General features: G+C 45.9%; 1 protein-coding gene and 1 non-coding gene across 2 annotated transcripts; one reads left to right on the top strand and one right to left on the bottom strand.

The window, feature by feature from the left end:
* Positions 1-3,374: 3,374 nt before the first annotated feature.
* On the bottom strand, positions 3,375-3,475 carry LOC117012604 (small nucleolar RNA U13). The gene has a single exon (XR_004421208.1). It is a non-coding gene; the product is annotated as a small nucleolar RNA U13 (small nucleolar RNA).
* A 1,399-nt stretch (positions 3,476-4,874) lies between these two features.
* Positions 4,875-7,698, top strand: PURB (purine rich element binding protein B). Its single transcript, XM_033088181.1, has one exon. It carries the CDS (start codon positions 4,905-4,907, stop codon positions 5,814-5,816), a length of 912 nt encoding a protein of 303 aa, XP_032944072.1. The 5' UTR covers positions 4,875-4,904; the 3' UTR covers positions 5,817-7,698.
* The last annotated feature ends 10,517 nt before the right edge of the window (positions 7,699-18,215 follow it).

The following is an 18,215-nucleotide window of genomic DNA, read 5'->3' as shown; positions in this document are numbered from 1 at the left end:
AGGACAGCCCAAGAAGTCGGACAGCTTCTTATCATGCACAGCAGGACAGCTCACTGGTGGTTTCCACTGATTTGATCACACACACACACACACACACACACACACACACACCCCACCCCTAGGCTCTCCAGGGCACGAGGGTTTCAGCCTGAGGTCAAGAAGTACCTCCAAACCCGAAGTGGGAGACAGTCTACATAGTAACTGGCCTTCACACCCCGGCGACGTCAACTCCAGAAAATGCTAGGAAAGACAGACAGACTGAGGGGTCAGAGAGAAAGGACACAGCCCACTAAATGCAACAGGATCTTTCACTACAAAGGACATAGTTCAGACGCTTGGCAAAATCGGAATCAAATCTGTCAATTAGATAATAGTATTGAATCTGTGTTAATTTCTTGATTTCAATCACTGTGCCCTGATTAGGCAAGAGAATGGCCCCGTTTTAGGGACAAGATGTTGAAGGGTAAAGGGGCATCATGTCCACAGCTTACTCTCAAATGGCTCTGGAAGGGAAAATAGAAAAAGAGAGATGATGAAGCAGATGTGGTAAAATGTTAGCATTTGAGGTCTGGACAAAGAAGTATTATTCTTGAACTGCTCTGCTAGTTTCAATGTTAAGATTAGCAGGGGGGAAAGGCATGCCCTGCAATGTCCGAACGCTGCCTCTTTCTCCCAACCTGGAACCAGGAGAAGGGGTCGGCTGTCTGAGGCCACTGTCCGCAGTCCCTCTCTCCCTTACCACTTCCCCAGCCCTGGAAGGGCTGCTCCCATCTGCTCCTGCAGCCCGAGTGGCGGGAAGCAGCAGGTGCTTCTGCCCCAGCCGTGTTGGATTCTCGTCCCTCCGGCCTCACAGTCTCTGCCTCACACCCTCCTCACCCCACAGCCTCACTCTCGGGCCCTGGGGTGGACACAGCCTTTTAGCAGGACCAGCCCCATCTTCTCTCCTCTCTATCAGGAGCCCCTGTGGCTCGCCTTCACTCACCTTGGTCTCAGAAGAAGGAAGAAGGTTGCCTTGTCATCCCCCCCAGACAGAATCTGACCCTTTCCCTCCATGCTGAATCCAGGCCCTCGACTAATGACCATTTCCCCCAGCACCATGCCCCGAATGGCTCAGGTCTCTCTGGGCAGCCTTATGCTTCCCTCTGCCAGTTACTGTCCTTCTCCACCTGTGTCACCCCAGCTGCCCCTCAAACCATACTCCTGTCGATACATTCACTCATTAGCACTGTGACATCTGGCTTCCACGCAGCCCCCCCCCAAAGAGAGTGTCAAAGCAGGAGTTAGCGCTGGAGACTCGAGCGGCAGTGTCAGCCACACCTCTGAATTGCTGTGTGACTCTGGGCACATTTCCAGGACGTGTGGGACGTGCACATGCGGGCCCACCGTGAACTGTAACATCTGACCCCCTCAGCCTTTCTCTCTCCCCATCTTGTTCTCCTGTCCCTGACTTCTCTACGCAGCCTCCTGGGAGCTGACGTCAAGTCCACCCTGCCTGCTGGCAGCTCCCAACATGCATGTCCTTTGCTGCCCCTCTTCTCGACTCTGCTTGTCTGGGGTCGCACAGCTGCTTGGACATCGTCCCTTGGGCGTCTAGCCAGGTCCTTAAATTTAACACACTGACACTTACAGCCACTCTCATTTGTGCTGGATTTGCCAAAAGGCAGTCACAGCAGGTGCTCAGGCTACCAAGAAGTAATAAACTTCCAGGGAAAAATTTTGATATTCCAAAAATGTAACACAGCAGCTCGTCCTGTGGTGTGCAGTTTATTGTGAACTTTGTGGGGGAGGGGCACCCAATACTTGCAGGGGTCTCTGAGGTCTCAGTCCAGTAAGCCCCTCACCTCCAACAAGAACTTGTCCTCCCCGAACAGCCTTGGGAGCTGGTCACTCAGAGCGTTCTCTCTAAAACCACCCTTTAGTCTTCTCTCACATTCCCATGTCGGGGTTTTAAATCTTGACCCTTCTCCTGCCTCAAAGTCCCATATGCTCCCTGCCTCTCCACCAGCCATGTCCAGGTCCTGCTGGTTTGTGTCTGCAACACATCATTGCCTCCTAACAGAGCCTACCCATGCTGGCCTCTGCCATGGGTCACCTCCCCAAAGCACAAAGTAGAGGCATCACGTCACACTCCTGTTTAACACAGCTCCGGGAACTCCCCCTGACTCAAGTCCAAACTCCCACCTATAAGTCAGGGCCTCTCTGATGGGCCCCAGTCTAGCTGCCTCCACTCTGTTCACCACCCCCTCCTCACAAATCCTGGGCTCCAGCTAAACTAGACTTCTAGCCATCTGGGAACAAATGTTCCCTCTGCCCAAAATAACCTACACCCATCTCCACCTGTTGTGATCTGTGCTTGAAGGGTTATTCAATAAATAGTACTGGGACAATTGGTCGTTTGAAGGAAATTTTTTAGATCCTTCACTTCATACCACACACCACAGTGTATTCCAGATGAACTAGAGTTAAATATAAGTATATGATATAATCACATATATTAAACATCAAACAGTAAAAAGTCTGAAAAAATGTGACTATCAAATGAATATTTGAGAGGGTAGAAGATTCTAAACTTAAAAGCAAAGAATGAAATTTCAAAGGAAACAAAGCAATTGCCGACCTTGAAAAAAGAGCCAGCTATTTCTCCAGTAACATGGGTTTATTTGGGAACAACAAAGAATTGCAACTTGGTTCATGCAGTCTAAAGGCAGGTAAATCACCAGCAAGTCCAAAGAATAAAGAAGAGGAATGTTCTTTTATGGAGGAAAAAGAAGTTCAGAGGGTCTGTTGTAAACAAACAGTCCATTCGAGGAAACTGGGAGCTTGAAGTATAGTGGATTTTCATTGGCTGAGTGGTTGCAGGGCAAGAAGATCCTCCTTCTTCCTGCTGGAGTAAGGTAGAAAAACATCTTCCTGTTGGAAATGGAAAGTAGGGCTCTTCCAGGTTGGGATAATTGATGATGAGGGGTAGGGCAAGAGAGCTCCCCATACAGGCCTTCCCCACTCCAATGTAAAGAATGTTTCTGTTTATTAATCTTCACACAATAAATCTAACTCTAAAATAGAACTTGATTCGTTAAAATCAAACTGATAAGAAATGAACAGAGGGGTAGAGAGTCCTTTCCATAAAGTGAATGTTGGGGTCCCCATGCAGGGAAGTAGTTTGGTTAGCAAGAAATTATAGAAGGAGCTGCATGGATATCTTTCATGAAGGCCACGTGATACCTGACATCACATTCCTTCCCTTGGGATTCAAAATGTCCAAATCCTCTCCAAGATTTAAATGTCCAAGGCCCCAAAATTTCATGTCTTCCCCTGGATTCTCCTGTGTTTGGCTGATAGCTAGTATTCTAATTTTGTTTGGGCCTTTCTTTTCACATCAGATGGGTAATGTGCCCATGTCATAACAAGGTGTTTGAGGGCGGTGAACACCCAGTAGAGTGAACACCCAATCATCAGGCGTATGAACTACAAACATAATCTTACTGGGTCTTTTTATGAAACAGGAGACGAGGTGATTAATACTCAGGGAAAGCTTCCTCTGAGTCAGGTTATATGCTTTATATGCTTTATCTCATTTATCAACTATAAAACAAAATTGACTAGGCATTCTGTCACCAAAAAGGATTTACTCGGGGGAAAAAGAAACTATTGCAATCCAGTACGAGTACCCATGGTGAGTCACAGGAAGAAAAAAAGCAAAAAAGCAGTAAGTCCCTTTCACGGAGAGGAAGAGGAAGTTAAGGGGAGGGGTTGTTACAGCCACAGAGCCCCATGGTAAACAGTTTTTCCTGTAGGGTTCTCCTGATGACTTAGGTAGTGATAGCTCCTTCTACCCCGTCCTCCTGATTCCTGTGTAGGTTAAGGTCTTTGCCATTCATTTTATTGTATGTAATTCTTGTAACACCCCAGGAGATAGGTACTATTATTCCCATTTAAGAAATGAATAAACAGATTAACTCAACTGCCCAAGATCACACAGCTAGTATAGGATTCAGATCCAGGACGAGTGACTTTCCCCTTATGGAAAGCCGTGTTTTTTACTTCTTTAACCCATCCCGGTTTCTCCATACAGTATGACACATGAAACATGTATTCTTCTGAGTTAACATATAAAATGGTTGTCAGTGCCTGTAATAGGTTTCAGTGAAAGTCCAGGCCTTCCTTGAGTGCCCCATTCCCGTCTTAGTTCAGGCCTTTACCACTTTTTTCCGAGGTTGTAATAATGACAATGACAGCGACGTTATCATGTATGTTCCAGGCAGTGTGCATTCTACGAACTAAAGCTGAGTGCACACTTATTGCGCACTCACCGTAATTTAGGTACCATGCTAAACACGATTCACGGATTACTACCCAACAATCCTAGCGGGTTAGTTTCGTTTTATTTGCGGGCGGAAGACCCCAGCATCGTCCCCCCTTGAATGCCTCTCTCTTTAAAAGTAACTGTGTGGAGGTATAACTTGGGTACCATAAATGCACTTATTTAAAGCCCACGCTTCGACGAATTTGGGCACATCTGTAAAATCCGAACCACGACCACACGCAGCGTTCCCGTCACCCCCACGGTCCCTGTGGCCTTCCCACTCTGCCCTTCTCCGCCGTGACGTCACTGCCCTGCGCCCCGCCGCCGCGGCTGGCGGTGCTTCCGGCCGCCAGGACGCGGTGGGCGTGGCGGGTGGCGTCACGCAGGCGCGCGCCGGAAGCGGACGCGGGCCGGGCGGAAGTGGCGGGGCGGAGCGCGGGGGCGATGGGGGGCGGCGGCGGCGGCCGGCTATGAGCGGCGGGAGCGCGTGAGCGGGCCGGCGGCGAGGCTGGGGGGCCCCGGAGAGCAAGCCGCAGGGCAGAGGGCGGGGACGCGAGCGCGGCGGGCGGCGGGCGGCGGCCAGGGCGCGGCGGCCGAGAAGATGGCGGACGGCGACAGCGGCAGCGAGCGCGGCGGCGGCGGCGGGCCAGGCAGTTTCCAGCCCGCGTCCCGCGGCGGCGGCGAGCAGGAGACGCAGGAGCTGGCCTCGAAGCGGCTGGATATCCAGAACAAGCGCTTCTACCTGGACGTGAAGCAGAACGCCAAGGGCCGCTTCCTCAAGATCGCCGAGGTGGGCGCGGGCGGCTCCAAGAGCCGCCTCACGCTGTCCATGGCCGTGGCCGCTGAATTCCGCGACTACCTGGGCGACTTCATCGAGCACTACGCGCAGCTGGGCCCCAGCAGCCCCGAGCAGGTGGCGGCGGCGGCGGCCGAGGAGGGCGGCGGGCCGCGGCGCGCGCTCAAGAGCGAGTTCCTGGTGCGCGAGAACCGCAAGTACTACCTGGACCTCAAGGAGAACCAGCGCGGCCGCTTCCTGCGCATCCGCCAGACGGTGACGCGCGGCGGCGGCCCCGCGCCCGGCGGCCTGCAGAGCGGCCAGACCATCGCGCTGCCCGCGCAGGGCCTCATCGAGTTCCGCGACGCCCTGGCCAAGCTCATCGACGACTACGGCGGCGACGACGACGAGCTGGCGGGCGGCCCGGGAAGCGGCGCGGGGGGCCCCGGGGGCGGCCTGTACGGGGAGCTCCCGGAGGGCACTTCCATCACGGTGGACTCGAAGCGCTTCTTCTTCGACGTGGGTTGCAACAAGTACGGCGTGTTCCTGCGCGTGAGCGAGGTGAAGCCGTCCTACCGCAACGCCATCACCGTTCCCTTCAAGGCCTGGGGCAAGTTCGGGGGCGCCTTTTGCCGGTATGCGGATGAGATGAAGGAGATCCAGGAGCGGCAGAGGGATAAGCTTTATGAGCGACGCGGCGGAGACGAGTCTGAGGGTGAGGAGGGGGATGAGGATTGAGACTCGCCGCTTCCCCGATGGGCCCCCCACCCCACCTCTGTCCCCCAGCCCCCCCAGCTGAAGAGCTCCTTTTCCTGCTCACCCCCAGTGAGACACCTGCCGGGGAGCAGGGGAGGCCCCACGGGGAGAAAACATTTAAAACAACGTAGTTGATGATGAGAAATAACCATAAGAGAACAGTCACGGACTATTAGAGAAAAGCAGGGAAGTTGCAAGGAACTGACAGCAACCTGCGAAGACAGGACACAGCGGCTCTCTTCCGCTGAGCAGTTAGTGTCAGCTTCTGTTGCTTCCCAGCCGAGGTTCCTAAACCCATCAGGAGAGTCCTGACCGGGACAGGTCCTCGCACATCACACCGGGCCCCAAGGAACACCTCTGAGGTGCCCTTACCCCTTGATAACAGCTGAGTATGTGTTGCACTTGGGAACTTGGTGGAAAGATGTCATCAGACCTCACTGTTGCAGTGTCTATCCCTTCACCTCCTTTGAAATGAGCATTTTGGATCTAGATCTTCATGGAATTCTTGATGAGAGAGGCCTTTGTAGTTACTGGTTCTGAGGGTACAGGTTTCATGAAAAGGAATGCAACTTGAAATCATCACGGACAGGGCAGAATAGGAATTCAAGGAGTCACTGGGGAACACAGCAACAAATTGTATCTATTTTATTCAGAATGGTTTTGCACGCTACCTGGACCCTGGCCCATGTCTTGTCTTCGCAGAATTGTTTTCCAGGCTGCAGATGGATTCAGGTGTCAGTCCTTGAACTAGAATCTGTTACTAAAATATTTTAAAAGTTGGCAAAAATTCTTGAAAATTAAAGAGCAGTTTCACATTGGAGGTTGCTGAGATAGGCACAAGGAAAAATCAGGCATAAAGCACAAGGAAAAAAACTGTTTGAGTGGACTGGTTGCTGCTCACTAAAGTTCTTCCCATGATCTCTAAACAGGGAGGTCATTACCAAGAACTGGCTTAGGTATGAATGACAGCCAGATCCCTGTGGCTCCACAGTGTGAGCCGGTGAATTGTGGCTAATTCGGCTGTTTTGGCCACTGGTTGGCTGGATTTTAAACCATAAAACTTGAAAAAGGAACAGTGCGGCTACAAGCCTGAGCTTTAATGGAATATACATCCTCACAGAAAAGTTGGAAGTAACCAAAACTGAAGTCTTCCTCTACCTTCAGTTGAATCTGTGGATTTGTTCAGATACTAAAGATCCTCAGGTCCAGAATTCCAGCATCATTTATTCTTTTAAAATAAATTTTTAAGAACTTGATCCACTGTATCAGTACCTCACAATCAAAGTTGGCAGATGATGGATGCGCGATTCCAGCAATGTGCCCTTTGGAAGCTGAACTCCATCCGCATGGAGCCGGAGTGAACACGAATGTGCTGACTTATCTCCTGGAAGCATTTTTATACCATCTTGAAATTTCAACAAACTGTCTTTTGCCGGGTTATCCAGCTGTCTTTCAAGAATAAAAGTTGGGGTTTTCAAGGATCGCCTCTTCTATATTTTAACTGGATTTTCCATAGAAATGGTTTTTACTAATCAAGTTAATCCCACCCCATCGAAAGGTATTCATTCCTAGAAATGTCACAGACCTAGGTAACTTTCACTTTGAGTCGAATGGGAGCTAATGTTCTTTCCAAAGTTTCAGGTATGCTTTGTGCGACACCTTCTCAACCAGGAGGCAAGTAACCCACCTCCACAATCTTAGTATTTTTTTTAACTGCATGACTGCCCTTTATTTGAGCTGCCTTTTAATTTATTGCATACCCTTTTTATTATCTTATTTTGGTATTATTCAATATATACAATCTTTTTGTATTTATTGGGAAATAAGTAATATACAAAAAGGTCGTTTTCATGCATTGTGGCTGAGAGGGGGGAAATAACTGTGTATATAAAATTAGGTTTTTTTAAAAATTAGACTATGATTCAGAATACTGTTAATCTTAGATTTTTTTTTTTAAGTGGAAGAGCCACAAACATCGGTGCCCTTTTCAGACTATTTCTCTACTCATCGTCCACAGTAGACTTTTTAAACAGATTTTTTTTTTAAAGCTTTTCTTTTTTAAAAATTTTTCTCCGTTGCAAAGAATGTTTCCTAAATTGTATGGGAGCAATAGTATTTTCGATGTTTTAATGACATCCATATACTTGTACTGTATTTTGTACCACAAGGCAGCTGTTTTCAATAATGTCCTGCTGTATTTACCTATGTGTTTGAGTGTTTATTTCTTTGCTGCGGAGAACAAAACCCTAAATAGTTTTAGTAAAGGAGCTGAGAAAACTAGCATTAGGTTTGCAGAAACTTGTTTAAGTTTCAAACTCTGAGGCAGCAATGAGAATTAAGGTTGCAGCAGTTAGTTGGCTGCTATAACTTCTTCATTTTCAAACCATGTACAATTCCTGTGTAGACCAACTTGCTTTCTTGCTTCAGCGGTGGTCCTGTTGCTCAGTGGCAGTGAGCCAGTTCAGTTTTGCAAAGGTGCAGTACCTCTCCTTTTTAAGGGGTTGGTTTATTCTTTTTTCTTTTCTTTTTGTCTGGCTGAATTGCAGTAACTAGCCTTGCCTTTCTATTCTGTAGAAATGACAGGGTCTTCACAATCCTTACCAGTGGCTATTAAGCTATAATTAGCTGAACAGAAAGAATGTGGAAGTGGTCTGAGGCGTATAGAGTATATGCCAAGAACACTGCCATATATGGAATCAGCTTTGGTTACCAGAGAAGTTTTCTTAGTCATTAGACCATAGAACAGTAATATATCATATGTAAATCTTTAGATATCAATTGGAGAATCCTCCGAAAAAAGGAGCAAAGAATGCATAAGCTATGTGTTGGAAAAGTAATTTATATTAAAATTTTGACCTGCCTATGTAAGAGTCAGTGGTAAATAAATGTCATAGTGGTGGGTTTTAAGTCTTAACCAATCTCAGAGGTTTGTTTCTCCTGCAGGGGCGGTCGATGGCCTCTCTTCCCACTGCAGGAGGGCTGAGGACTGATGTAGCATTTCACTGATCCTCATTCCAGTCACTAGGGACAATAGAAGTCTGCAAAGCACAGAGACTGCACTTCTGATGTGTTCTGTTAAACGAGGCGATATTAACGGGCCATCTTGGAGAATCCGGTCGTAAATATGGTTTATTAAAGGAAATGATCGCTGTTAAATCCAGGCAGAAAATGTAGTGTTTTCAACCACTGCTGTGAACAGTGATTTAGGGCTTGTATTTTGACCTTGGCAAACAGCCCAGCTAATGACATGTTCAAAATTGTCATATTCCTGAGAAGTAGGGAAGTAAAATTCTTCTCCAATAATTGGTGGAATGTCCCTTTCTCAAACTGCTGCAGTTACAGAAGTGAGAAGTCCAATTTTAGGAACAGAATTGAAAGAGCAAAACTCTGTGACGAGATCCCAGGATTCCTTCTGGTTTCTATTGTCCCTACCTGTCATTCAAGTAGAATGGTAGTTCTAGTCAGCAGAGGAAGTTGTCAGTGCATATGCCGCACCGAACACAGTGTAAATCTGCATGGCACCAAAAATCAAAGCGAAAACCAAACCAAAACCCAGACACCCTATGTTACTGTGGGAGGCGTGTAGGTGGTACAATGACTGGAGCTGTGATAGTCACACGGCTGCTTGTCAGGTCACTTTCCATAATTATTTACGGCAAAATGATTGAGAGGCTTCCAGTGTGGGCAGCCATTAACTTCCTGCTTCCTTTGTTACCTCTTGATCACTTTGCAGTAAATTGCAGGTCTTTTAAGAGATTCAAGCTTCAGTTTTCTCAAATCAAAACAATTATTCTGTCTTATCTGAAAATGCAGGGTTGTGGGCAAGAGAGGCGGTTATAGTAGTGCCCTCATATTGAGTGGTCTGTAAACGGCTGCGCACCTCAGGCGCTCAAGTTGCTGAGGACGCTTTGTTAAATGACCTTGACTGGCTTTACAGGTGGTAGAATGATCTGCACAAGGTATTAAAAGGTGACAGTTCATTTGTGTCTACCTTGTTCTTGAGGTGAACGAAATTCAGAAGCTTGAGTGTGTAAGCCATGCACATAAGTATTCTTCACTGTAGATTCTGTTTTCATTTGAACCTGGTTATGATACTTTGTCCAGTGTACAACCGATCTCTCAGTAGATATTCATTTGCAAATAGCGTGGCCTTGATCGGGGAGAAGGGGGAGGAGAGAAGGGACTTTTTAAAAATGACTCGTTGCCGAGTCGTCTGCAGCACTCTTAGTGTCTAATGTGTCTCCTTATTGATTGGGGAAATGTAATGTTTGGATCCTGGAGTTAGTAATCCAATTGAGTTGTCTTCTATTTTTAGGAAGTATCAGAATTGCTCTGATAAGTACAAAGTTCACTGCTTTGGTGTTCAAGCTCAGGTTGTAGAATATATATAGTGGTGTAAAAATCCCACTGTAACTCTTAAAAAGCAGTTTTCATTTTAGTACACCCTGAGTCACGTGCATGAGGCTTGTTCAGAGAGCAGAGCCTCCCATCTATTTTTTGCTTCTTTCCCATTTTGTACTTCATTGAGAACATGTGGAGTGATCTTACTTTGTATGTTGTCATTTTAACCCTAACATTTTTCTCAAGATAAGCACTTTTTGATCATGAGAGACGTGGAATCTGTGACATGGATCGTGGTTCCTTGGGCCCCGTAGATAAGCTGCTTGTGAAGATTGTTCTGACTGGTAGGAAGAGTATGGCTCATTGCAGTGGCTGGAGAGTGACAGTGCTGCATTCACAGTGTAGTTAGTTACTTTCCCTCAAGCCTTAAGGCAACTTTTTTTTTTTTTTTTTTTTTTGTCAACAGTGCTGAAATTAGAGTCAATGAATGAGCTGATCAGTTTTCAAAGTTGGTTTTAGAATCTTGTAAGCCAATTAGCTATCTTCCTGAACAGTCACTATTCCCATTGAATAAACTGGATAATGGGTGTGTGGGTGGGGCAGGTGGATGGGGGAGGGGGAAGGGATTGTAGAAAAGAACCACATTTACCTTAAAAACAAAAAATGTTGATGCCCCGTTTGAAATTCCAATATAAGGTAGAAATGGCAGATTGTAACTTCATTTCCCATTTTTAATCTAGAAAAACAGTCATTAATTTTCAAATGTCAGACCCAAGGAGTGTCGAGAGCTCGCAGGAGCAGCCCCCTGAATGGTGCGTTCTCTTGATACAGCTAGCTTTCCTGTTTAGTTAAAGTCACCATTCCCAGTCCTCAGTCTTAAAACTTAGTTTCATTACCGATGGATTTAACAGACTCATTTCAACAAATGTGATCCAATTGCCAGTACTGAAAATTAAATTTAGAAAATAATAAAATTGCATCATGAAAACTTAAGTAATTTCCAACTGATACCCGTATGTCTATCCACGTAAGACCTTTATGAATGTATTTTATATTTCCTAATGAAATCGGAAATATGCCATCAGTGTAATCACCTTTATTGTTTTACTTTTCACTTGAAAATCTGACTCCTGCCTCTTGAATTAGACATTCCAGTTGGGAGAGGTAACGCCCTGTTAAAACAACAGCAACTGCCATGTCGTAGTTTCACTGCTCAGTAGGACTCAGTAAAGGGAGGCCAGCGCTTTATTTGAAGCTCAAATGTTACCATTTTTTTCTACAGGTGATTCTAACAAAAGGTTTGATAAAAGAAAGACTGACTGTCGGTGTAGTTAACATGAGACTTTGGGTCTTGGAGCAAGTCTCACTTTGCCTGTGTCATATGTAAAATCTCCCTCGACGTAGAGAAGAGGGCTGGGCACATCTCTCGCATGAAGATACGTGGATTGTTGGAGAGAAAGCGATAGACCTGCCCAAGTTTATTGTCCATGAGCATATTGCAAAAGACAGTCTGTCTTTTTTATCCTACCTTCAATAACTTCCACAGCTAAGTCTGTCAAGACAACTAAGTTAGACTATCTCTTCCTTCTTAGAGACAGACTCATCCCCAGTCTTACCCTGTCGCAGCAGCAGGCTGGTTCACAAGTCTGTATATTTGGAAATTGCATGGCAAGTAGTATATTTTTTCCATTTTAAAATTACTTTTTCAGGGACACATAACCGCAGGGAGAGTCCTAAGAAAACTGATAAACAGGATTTTACGGTATCACTAAGCACATTTGTATGTAGGAATTTGGGCGTTTCCTTATAAACTATGTTCAGATATGAAGCATAAACCCTTTTCTCCCAGCCCACCTGTCACCTCTGTCCAGAAGCTCTGGATTCCTAGAAGTTAATGGATGGGCCAGGCCAGAAACTGGTTTTAAATGAATGCAGAGCATACTCACAAAGTCGACAGTTTTGCATGTTATGGTGGCAGGCAAGTATATTTGAGTTTTTTCAACGATTTTCAATATTTGGATAATAAGATTATTAGTGGATTTGGACTTCTTTTTTCTAAAGTTCTTGAAAAAGTAATAGGGATTTATTCTTCCTTTTGCACCTTCATGCAGATGTTTTTCCATGATCTTTTTTTAAAATCCACCCGTCTCCTGAGGTGTTTCCAGTTAACAGTTTCCATTCTGTAGGAACCTGCCCGCCAGCCACCTCCCAGGGCTTCCTCACACTGAGGCTTTGCTCTGGGGGCGGGGGTCTATGTCCTCCCAGTGGTGAACCCATAGCTGTGATTTCAATGATGTCAAAGCAGATCTCTGTAGCAGGAGACAGTTTCCTGATGTATGTGGACAAGTAGAGTTTGGGCTGGAGGTTACTTTACAGCGGTTTTGGGTCGTCTCGGTCTGTAAATACCCACATACTTGTGTTGTAAACCAAGTGTGTCCTATATGTGAATTTGTAGGACTGATTTCTGCTTCAAGAGAAGCCGCACCTTTAATTTTGTAAGGTCCCCTCCACCTGTAACCCTATAAATATTTGTAAATAGAACACTGAAATTTGTAGTGATAGGATCAGTTTGGGAATATCTGCTGAGAGACCAAAAAGTTCATTTTTTTAAGTACCTTGGTTAAAGAGTAAAGATTATTCCTCCTATTTTTAAAAGAAGAATGCACTTTAACAAACAGCTGCATGGGCAATTCAAACAAACCCATTCAGAATCACACTTCCTGGAGACTGTTGAAAGCAGAGTCTCATGGTCTGTTGATCCCACTGCGTGGAGGGTGCGGCTCACGTGGGTCAGTGTCCAGACGAGCAGGGCTTCTTCAGAAGAGCGATGTGAATACGGCCAGAAGCTTCAGACAGGTCTCTAAGTGGCGGTCCCGTATTTACCACTAACTAGCAAAACTGACAGAAAAAACTCACAGAGAAAGTTTAAGAATCCTTACTGCTGGTGTGTACTCCTTACAATAGCAGACTTTTGCAAATGGAGTTTTACAGTCTATATTTAAAAATTGTATGTTTGTAACAAATAAAGTATGCGGAAAAGAGACCATCTTGTGCTGGTGTCTAACTTGAGGAATTACCTGGGGGTGGGGAGGGAAAGGCCACACACCATCTGCTGAGGCTCACGTGGGCCTGGAATTGGCTGACTTCCCACTGAAATGACTTCCGAGCCATTGCACGTTTCATCTGAACGATAGCCCGTTCTAGAACCTCTGGGTCCCCATAACCATTTTCTAGTTAGTAAGCTGTCTGTGGAGTAAATCAAAGCAGCAAATGAGCTTCATGCTTTGGTTCACTTCCAGACAGGCCCCTTGTCGCTTTCCTTAGTTTCTTCCTATTCAACTGGCTTTTCAGCCTTACATTTTGAGTGGGTGTGAAGAAACTTCCCTCATGGTTCATCATCATAACTGACTTCTTAGGTAGTACATTGGGCCAGTCTTACACCAGTGTTACAGGAAAAATAAAGTTGTGTCTGTAGATGCCAGCCATGGTCCCCAGTCTTCATCTCAGAAGCCCCTTTACACTCAGTTTACTGAAGACCCCCCCGCAAGGAGCTTTCTGTCTTTTGGGGTTATGTAATTGATACATATCCTATTAGAAATGAAACCATTTTAAAGATCAAAATAGGTATACATTCCAACCGCTATTGCCAGTGATGCTATCATGTCATTTAGTGTCTGGAAACTAAAGTGAGAATTAACATGAACAGGGCAAGTTACACTGTTAAGGCTCCCTGAGAGTCTTGGGGTCCTCCAGGGGTCAGCCTCAGAACCACTGAACTAGACGGACGATTCATCACGCCTTTCTAAAGATGGATGGGCTGGAGATGAGATTAGTCATTCAGTTGTGCCTGTGTTTTCTCTCCATTAGAGGTTCTCGCTATGAAATAATGACTCCCACCCCCCACACAGTGACTCTCCCGTGACTGACCACTCTGGCCATCTGGCGGGGTTCTCAGTGCTGCCTCAGAAGCACCTGGAGAGCCTGGACTAGGCCGCCCAGGCACTGCCCGGACCAACTGGGTCAGAATCATGGACACAGTGTTCTATGTGTTTCACCTTGTTAAGCTGCCCCATGTGAATCAGGGATGAGAGCCTGGGGGTCTTGTGTGTACCGTGTTTTCCCGAAAATAAGACCTAGCCGGACAATCAGCTCTAATGTATCTTTGGAAGCAAAAATTAATATAAGACCGGGTCTTATTTTACTATAAGATCAGGTCTTTATAATATAATGTAATATATAATATAATATATAATATAATGTAATATAATACTATAAGACCGGGTCTTATATTAATTTTTTGCTCCAAAAGATGCATTAGAGTTGACTGTCCAGCTAGGTCTTATTTTTGGGGAAACCAGGCAAGGAAGAGAAAGGCAGGAAGGGCTGGGAATCTGCTAGAGGAAAAGCAGGACCACGGGGGACCCCTTGAACACATGGCAGCACGTGGCCTTTGCCCGCTGGCTGCGTTCCTGCAGCTCCTTCACCACCACTTAAACCCTAAAAAGAATCGGCGTCATTGTGTGCAAGTGCCCTCCCGGGGCTTTGCTCACACAGCCACCCCAGTTACTGAGCAGGTCCCGCTGGTCTGCGTGGAGCCTGAAAAGCTGCATTTCTAGCGAGTTCCAAATGCGGCTGCTGCTGGTGGTAGAGAACCCATTTGGAACCTCGCTGCAGAAATCACGAAAGATCTGGGGACGTTAGCCCACTTGTCACCAACTGCACTCACCGGACGCATTGGTCCTGCCGAATTTTTCAGCTTGATGGGAAGTTGTCACTGCGCATGAAGTTCTGGGTGCAGCAGCCAGACCTCAAGGAATCAGAGTATGACTTCAGAGTTTGAATATTTTGTGAGTTATATTCTATCCCCGACTCTGTCGTAAACTAATGGTGTGACTCTGGGCAAGTGTCTTTAACACGAAAAAATCCCTAAGGTCCTACAACAGTGTGGTTTCCTGGAGAAGCCACCGGGCCTGAGGGAGGTGAGAGCCACCTGGTGGTGAGCACTGAAATCTTTGGAACAACCACGTGCCTGCTGGCCATTTGTGAATTCATTCAGTTATGGGATAGCTATGTGCCAGGCGTTGCACTCGGTGTGGAAGATATGGCCCGTGGTCCAAATGGAACTGACAATTTAGTGGGTCGAGAGAATAGGAGAAAGCTTTCCACGATAACGAGGAGGAACTATGGTCCATTGGACAGAGGTATATTTGAGGTTAAAATGTTCTAGTTCATGTGAGCCTGGGTCTCCAGGTGTAGGATGGGCTGCAGCTCAAACTTGCTAGACATACCTCCTTCCTCAGTAAAAGCAATCTCAAATCCTAAGAAGCCGCTTCACCAGACCCCAGGGAGGAAGTGAGCCCAGCGCAGGTGAGAGAATCCACTCAGAGCCCTGGTGTGTGCTTTCCGTTCTCCCTCTGGCATCACTCATCACACGTTAGGGTCTGGGAGGGGTGAGTTTCCACCGCTGAGCTGTGTACCCCGAGCTCTTGCAGCTGGTGGGCACGAGCGCTGGGCTCTGGCCAGGTTCAGTAGGTGTTCCTTCTCCCCGCCCACGATTCCCTCAAGAGAGGCGACAAACAGGTTTCTGGTGGAACTTGAGTAAACCAGTCTCCGGAGCTAATAAGCAGACCTCAATCCAAGCAACAGAATTGGTTGGCAACTTTGTTCCTGACCCAGGCCTTCTCCTCAGGAGAGAGGGCACTGTTGAAATTCTAAGATGTAACTTCGACTTCCGTGATACAGTGTAGACCTCTCAGCGAGGCCAATTCAGGTCTCCAGACTAGCTAGTGGCAAGAGTGAGCACACATCCAAACCTGTTCTCCCACCTGCTGCACCATACTGCCACGGAGAGAATAGCACTCCGATGCTAGGAGCCTGAGACGACACGTGACAGCGCCACGGGTACCCCGCAAAGCTCAGCATTAGTTCTGATGCTTTCTGCAGAAAGGCCACCAGATGTAGAAACTGGGGGACACACTCATCAGTGTTCTCAGGATATGGTATCTGAGACCAAAATTAAAATAGATCCCTGAAGTTAAAAAAAAAAAAAAAAGAAAATAAACTTGCTGATTTGGTGCATCTGTATCAGTGACCAAGACATTAGATGCTATGGTCTTCTATCAGAGTGAAAAGCCTGGGACCCAGCCAGCACCCTCTGCATGTTAAAATCATGTCTCCCCTGCCAGAGCACAAATGGTTCAAAGTCAGTGCAGGAGGGGACTAGAACCAGGCAATATGAAATCAGTGACATGGAGCCATGTGGACCTGAATATCATCCCTTTTATGCTATTTTATATGCTATTTTTCCCCATCCTGGTGTCAAATCAAGAAACAGCCAAGTTAATAAATAGGAATGAGCCATGGTCCATTTATTCAACTGGAGCTCAGGATTCCCAAGGGTCATTTATACAACGGAGGTTGTAAGCATGGACTGAGACCTATGGGTACAAGACTGGCCCAGACAAACTGTCACACAGGCTCTCCCTCTTCTCACTTTCAGGGCTACCAGGAAGTCCTCCAAGGACCCCTAGACTCCTACCCTCAAAACTGTCCTGTCCTTTGCCTCATTTATTCAGTACCTCTCATAATTGGTAGGTATCATTTTTGGCAGTTACAGTCTCCAAACTTTCTCTTATTATAAAAATGCACAAATTTCAACAAATGTGAACAGTAGAGAATCACCGTAAGAAAAATGAATGTGCTCTTTCTCCCTCAAGGTAAGCACTGCAAACCCACTCCCTCAAGGTAAGCACTACTGAACACTCTAGCATGCAGCCGTTTCAAACCTTTTGATAATTTAAAAAATCTCAACGGTGTTATGTGGCTGTCACATTAAGGTATGTATTGATGTACTATATTGGGAAAAATTTGTATTAGCTTAATAAGTTAAATGACAGGGAAGTCATGTTAGGGACGTTGATGGCTATTTCCTTTGGTATTTTCTAATGTACATATCTTATTACTAACTGTGCCACAAAGCCAACCACTGTTATGTCAAAATTAAATTGAGAAGTAATTTAATTCTTCATTATTTTAGGTTCCATTCAATCAGGCAAATTCATCTTCTTTAGTCATAAAACAGAAACTTGGGGGGCCTCTGGAATTCAGAGAAAACGTCCTTTTTTCATGAGTTCTGATGAATGGAGCCTTCGCTCGTTACACGTCACAGGTCTGTTCTACTCTGTGTATTTCCCTTTCAGGTAAACAACATGCATTTAAAATTAGTCACTAAACGAAGTGATACTCTGAGAACTCATTCAACTGGGTACAGGGATCCAGGTACCCTTAGCTTTTGTGTTATGAAACTATTGTTCAGTTTAGAAATAAGAAAATTTGTTGGTTTTTTTTTTTTTATGTTATATGACCTACAGTGAGTTCTTTTTGTGTAAAAAAAAGTCCTGATCCTATCCACATCTAGCTGCTTCTGACCTTGAAGCTGTGGCTTAGAATTCAGAGAAAGGCTTCATGAATATATACTGTGTCCCATGCAATGCATAGTTCAGAACATAAAGGCAGGGTCCCCACCTCTAGGATAAGTAATATAAAAAGAGAAAATGCGTTAGGTTTTCAGGAAGAATGGCAGAAAATAGTCTTCTGAGGGAGGGAAAGCTGTTGTCAGCAATGTGGAATGTTCTAGTCCAGCAGCTGTCAATTTTCTGGCAGGGAAAACCCAGCTGGCAATATTGCTCAGGCAAGTGAGTCATCAGCGCAGCTCCTCATCTGACCCACACCTTTTCTAGTGGGAACTACGAGTCTCTTTTGGATACAAATGCTGAGCTCTCCCAGACCTTTGTCAGCTCAGTTTCTCTTTTGTGGACAAGACTTAGGACAGGCACAAGTTTCCGGAGACTCTTGGGGTTTCCAATGCAGCATTTCTACACTGTGACTACCCCTCAGCCTTCAAAGGCCACACTCTGAGGGAGCACTTCATGTTATTTCCTGCCAGTTCGTTTTCTATGTGAATGAATGAATGCAAATTCTCTTTAAGGAGAGATTCAAACACCATTTGTTGAAAACTGCTTTCCTCATTGAATTTTCTTG

This window comes from Rhinolophus ferrumequinum, chromosome 20 (genome assembly GCF_004115265.2).
Source record: "Rhinolophus ferrumequinum isolate MPI-CBG mRhiFer1 chromosome 20, mRhiFer1_v1.p, whole genome shotgun sequence".
Classification (NCBI taxonomy): domain Eukaryota; kingdom Metazoa; phylum Chordata; class Mammalia; order Chiroptera; family Rhinolophidae; genus Rhinolophus; species Rhinolophus ferrumequinum.
The sequence above is the reverse complement of the archived record's forward strand: the minus strand, read 5'-3'. Positions and strand labels throughout refer to the sequence as shown.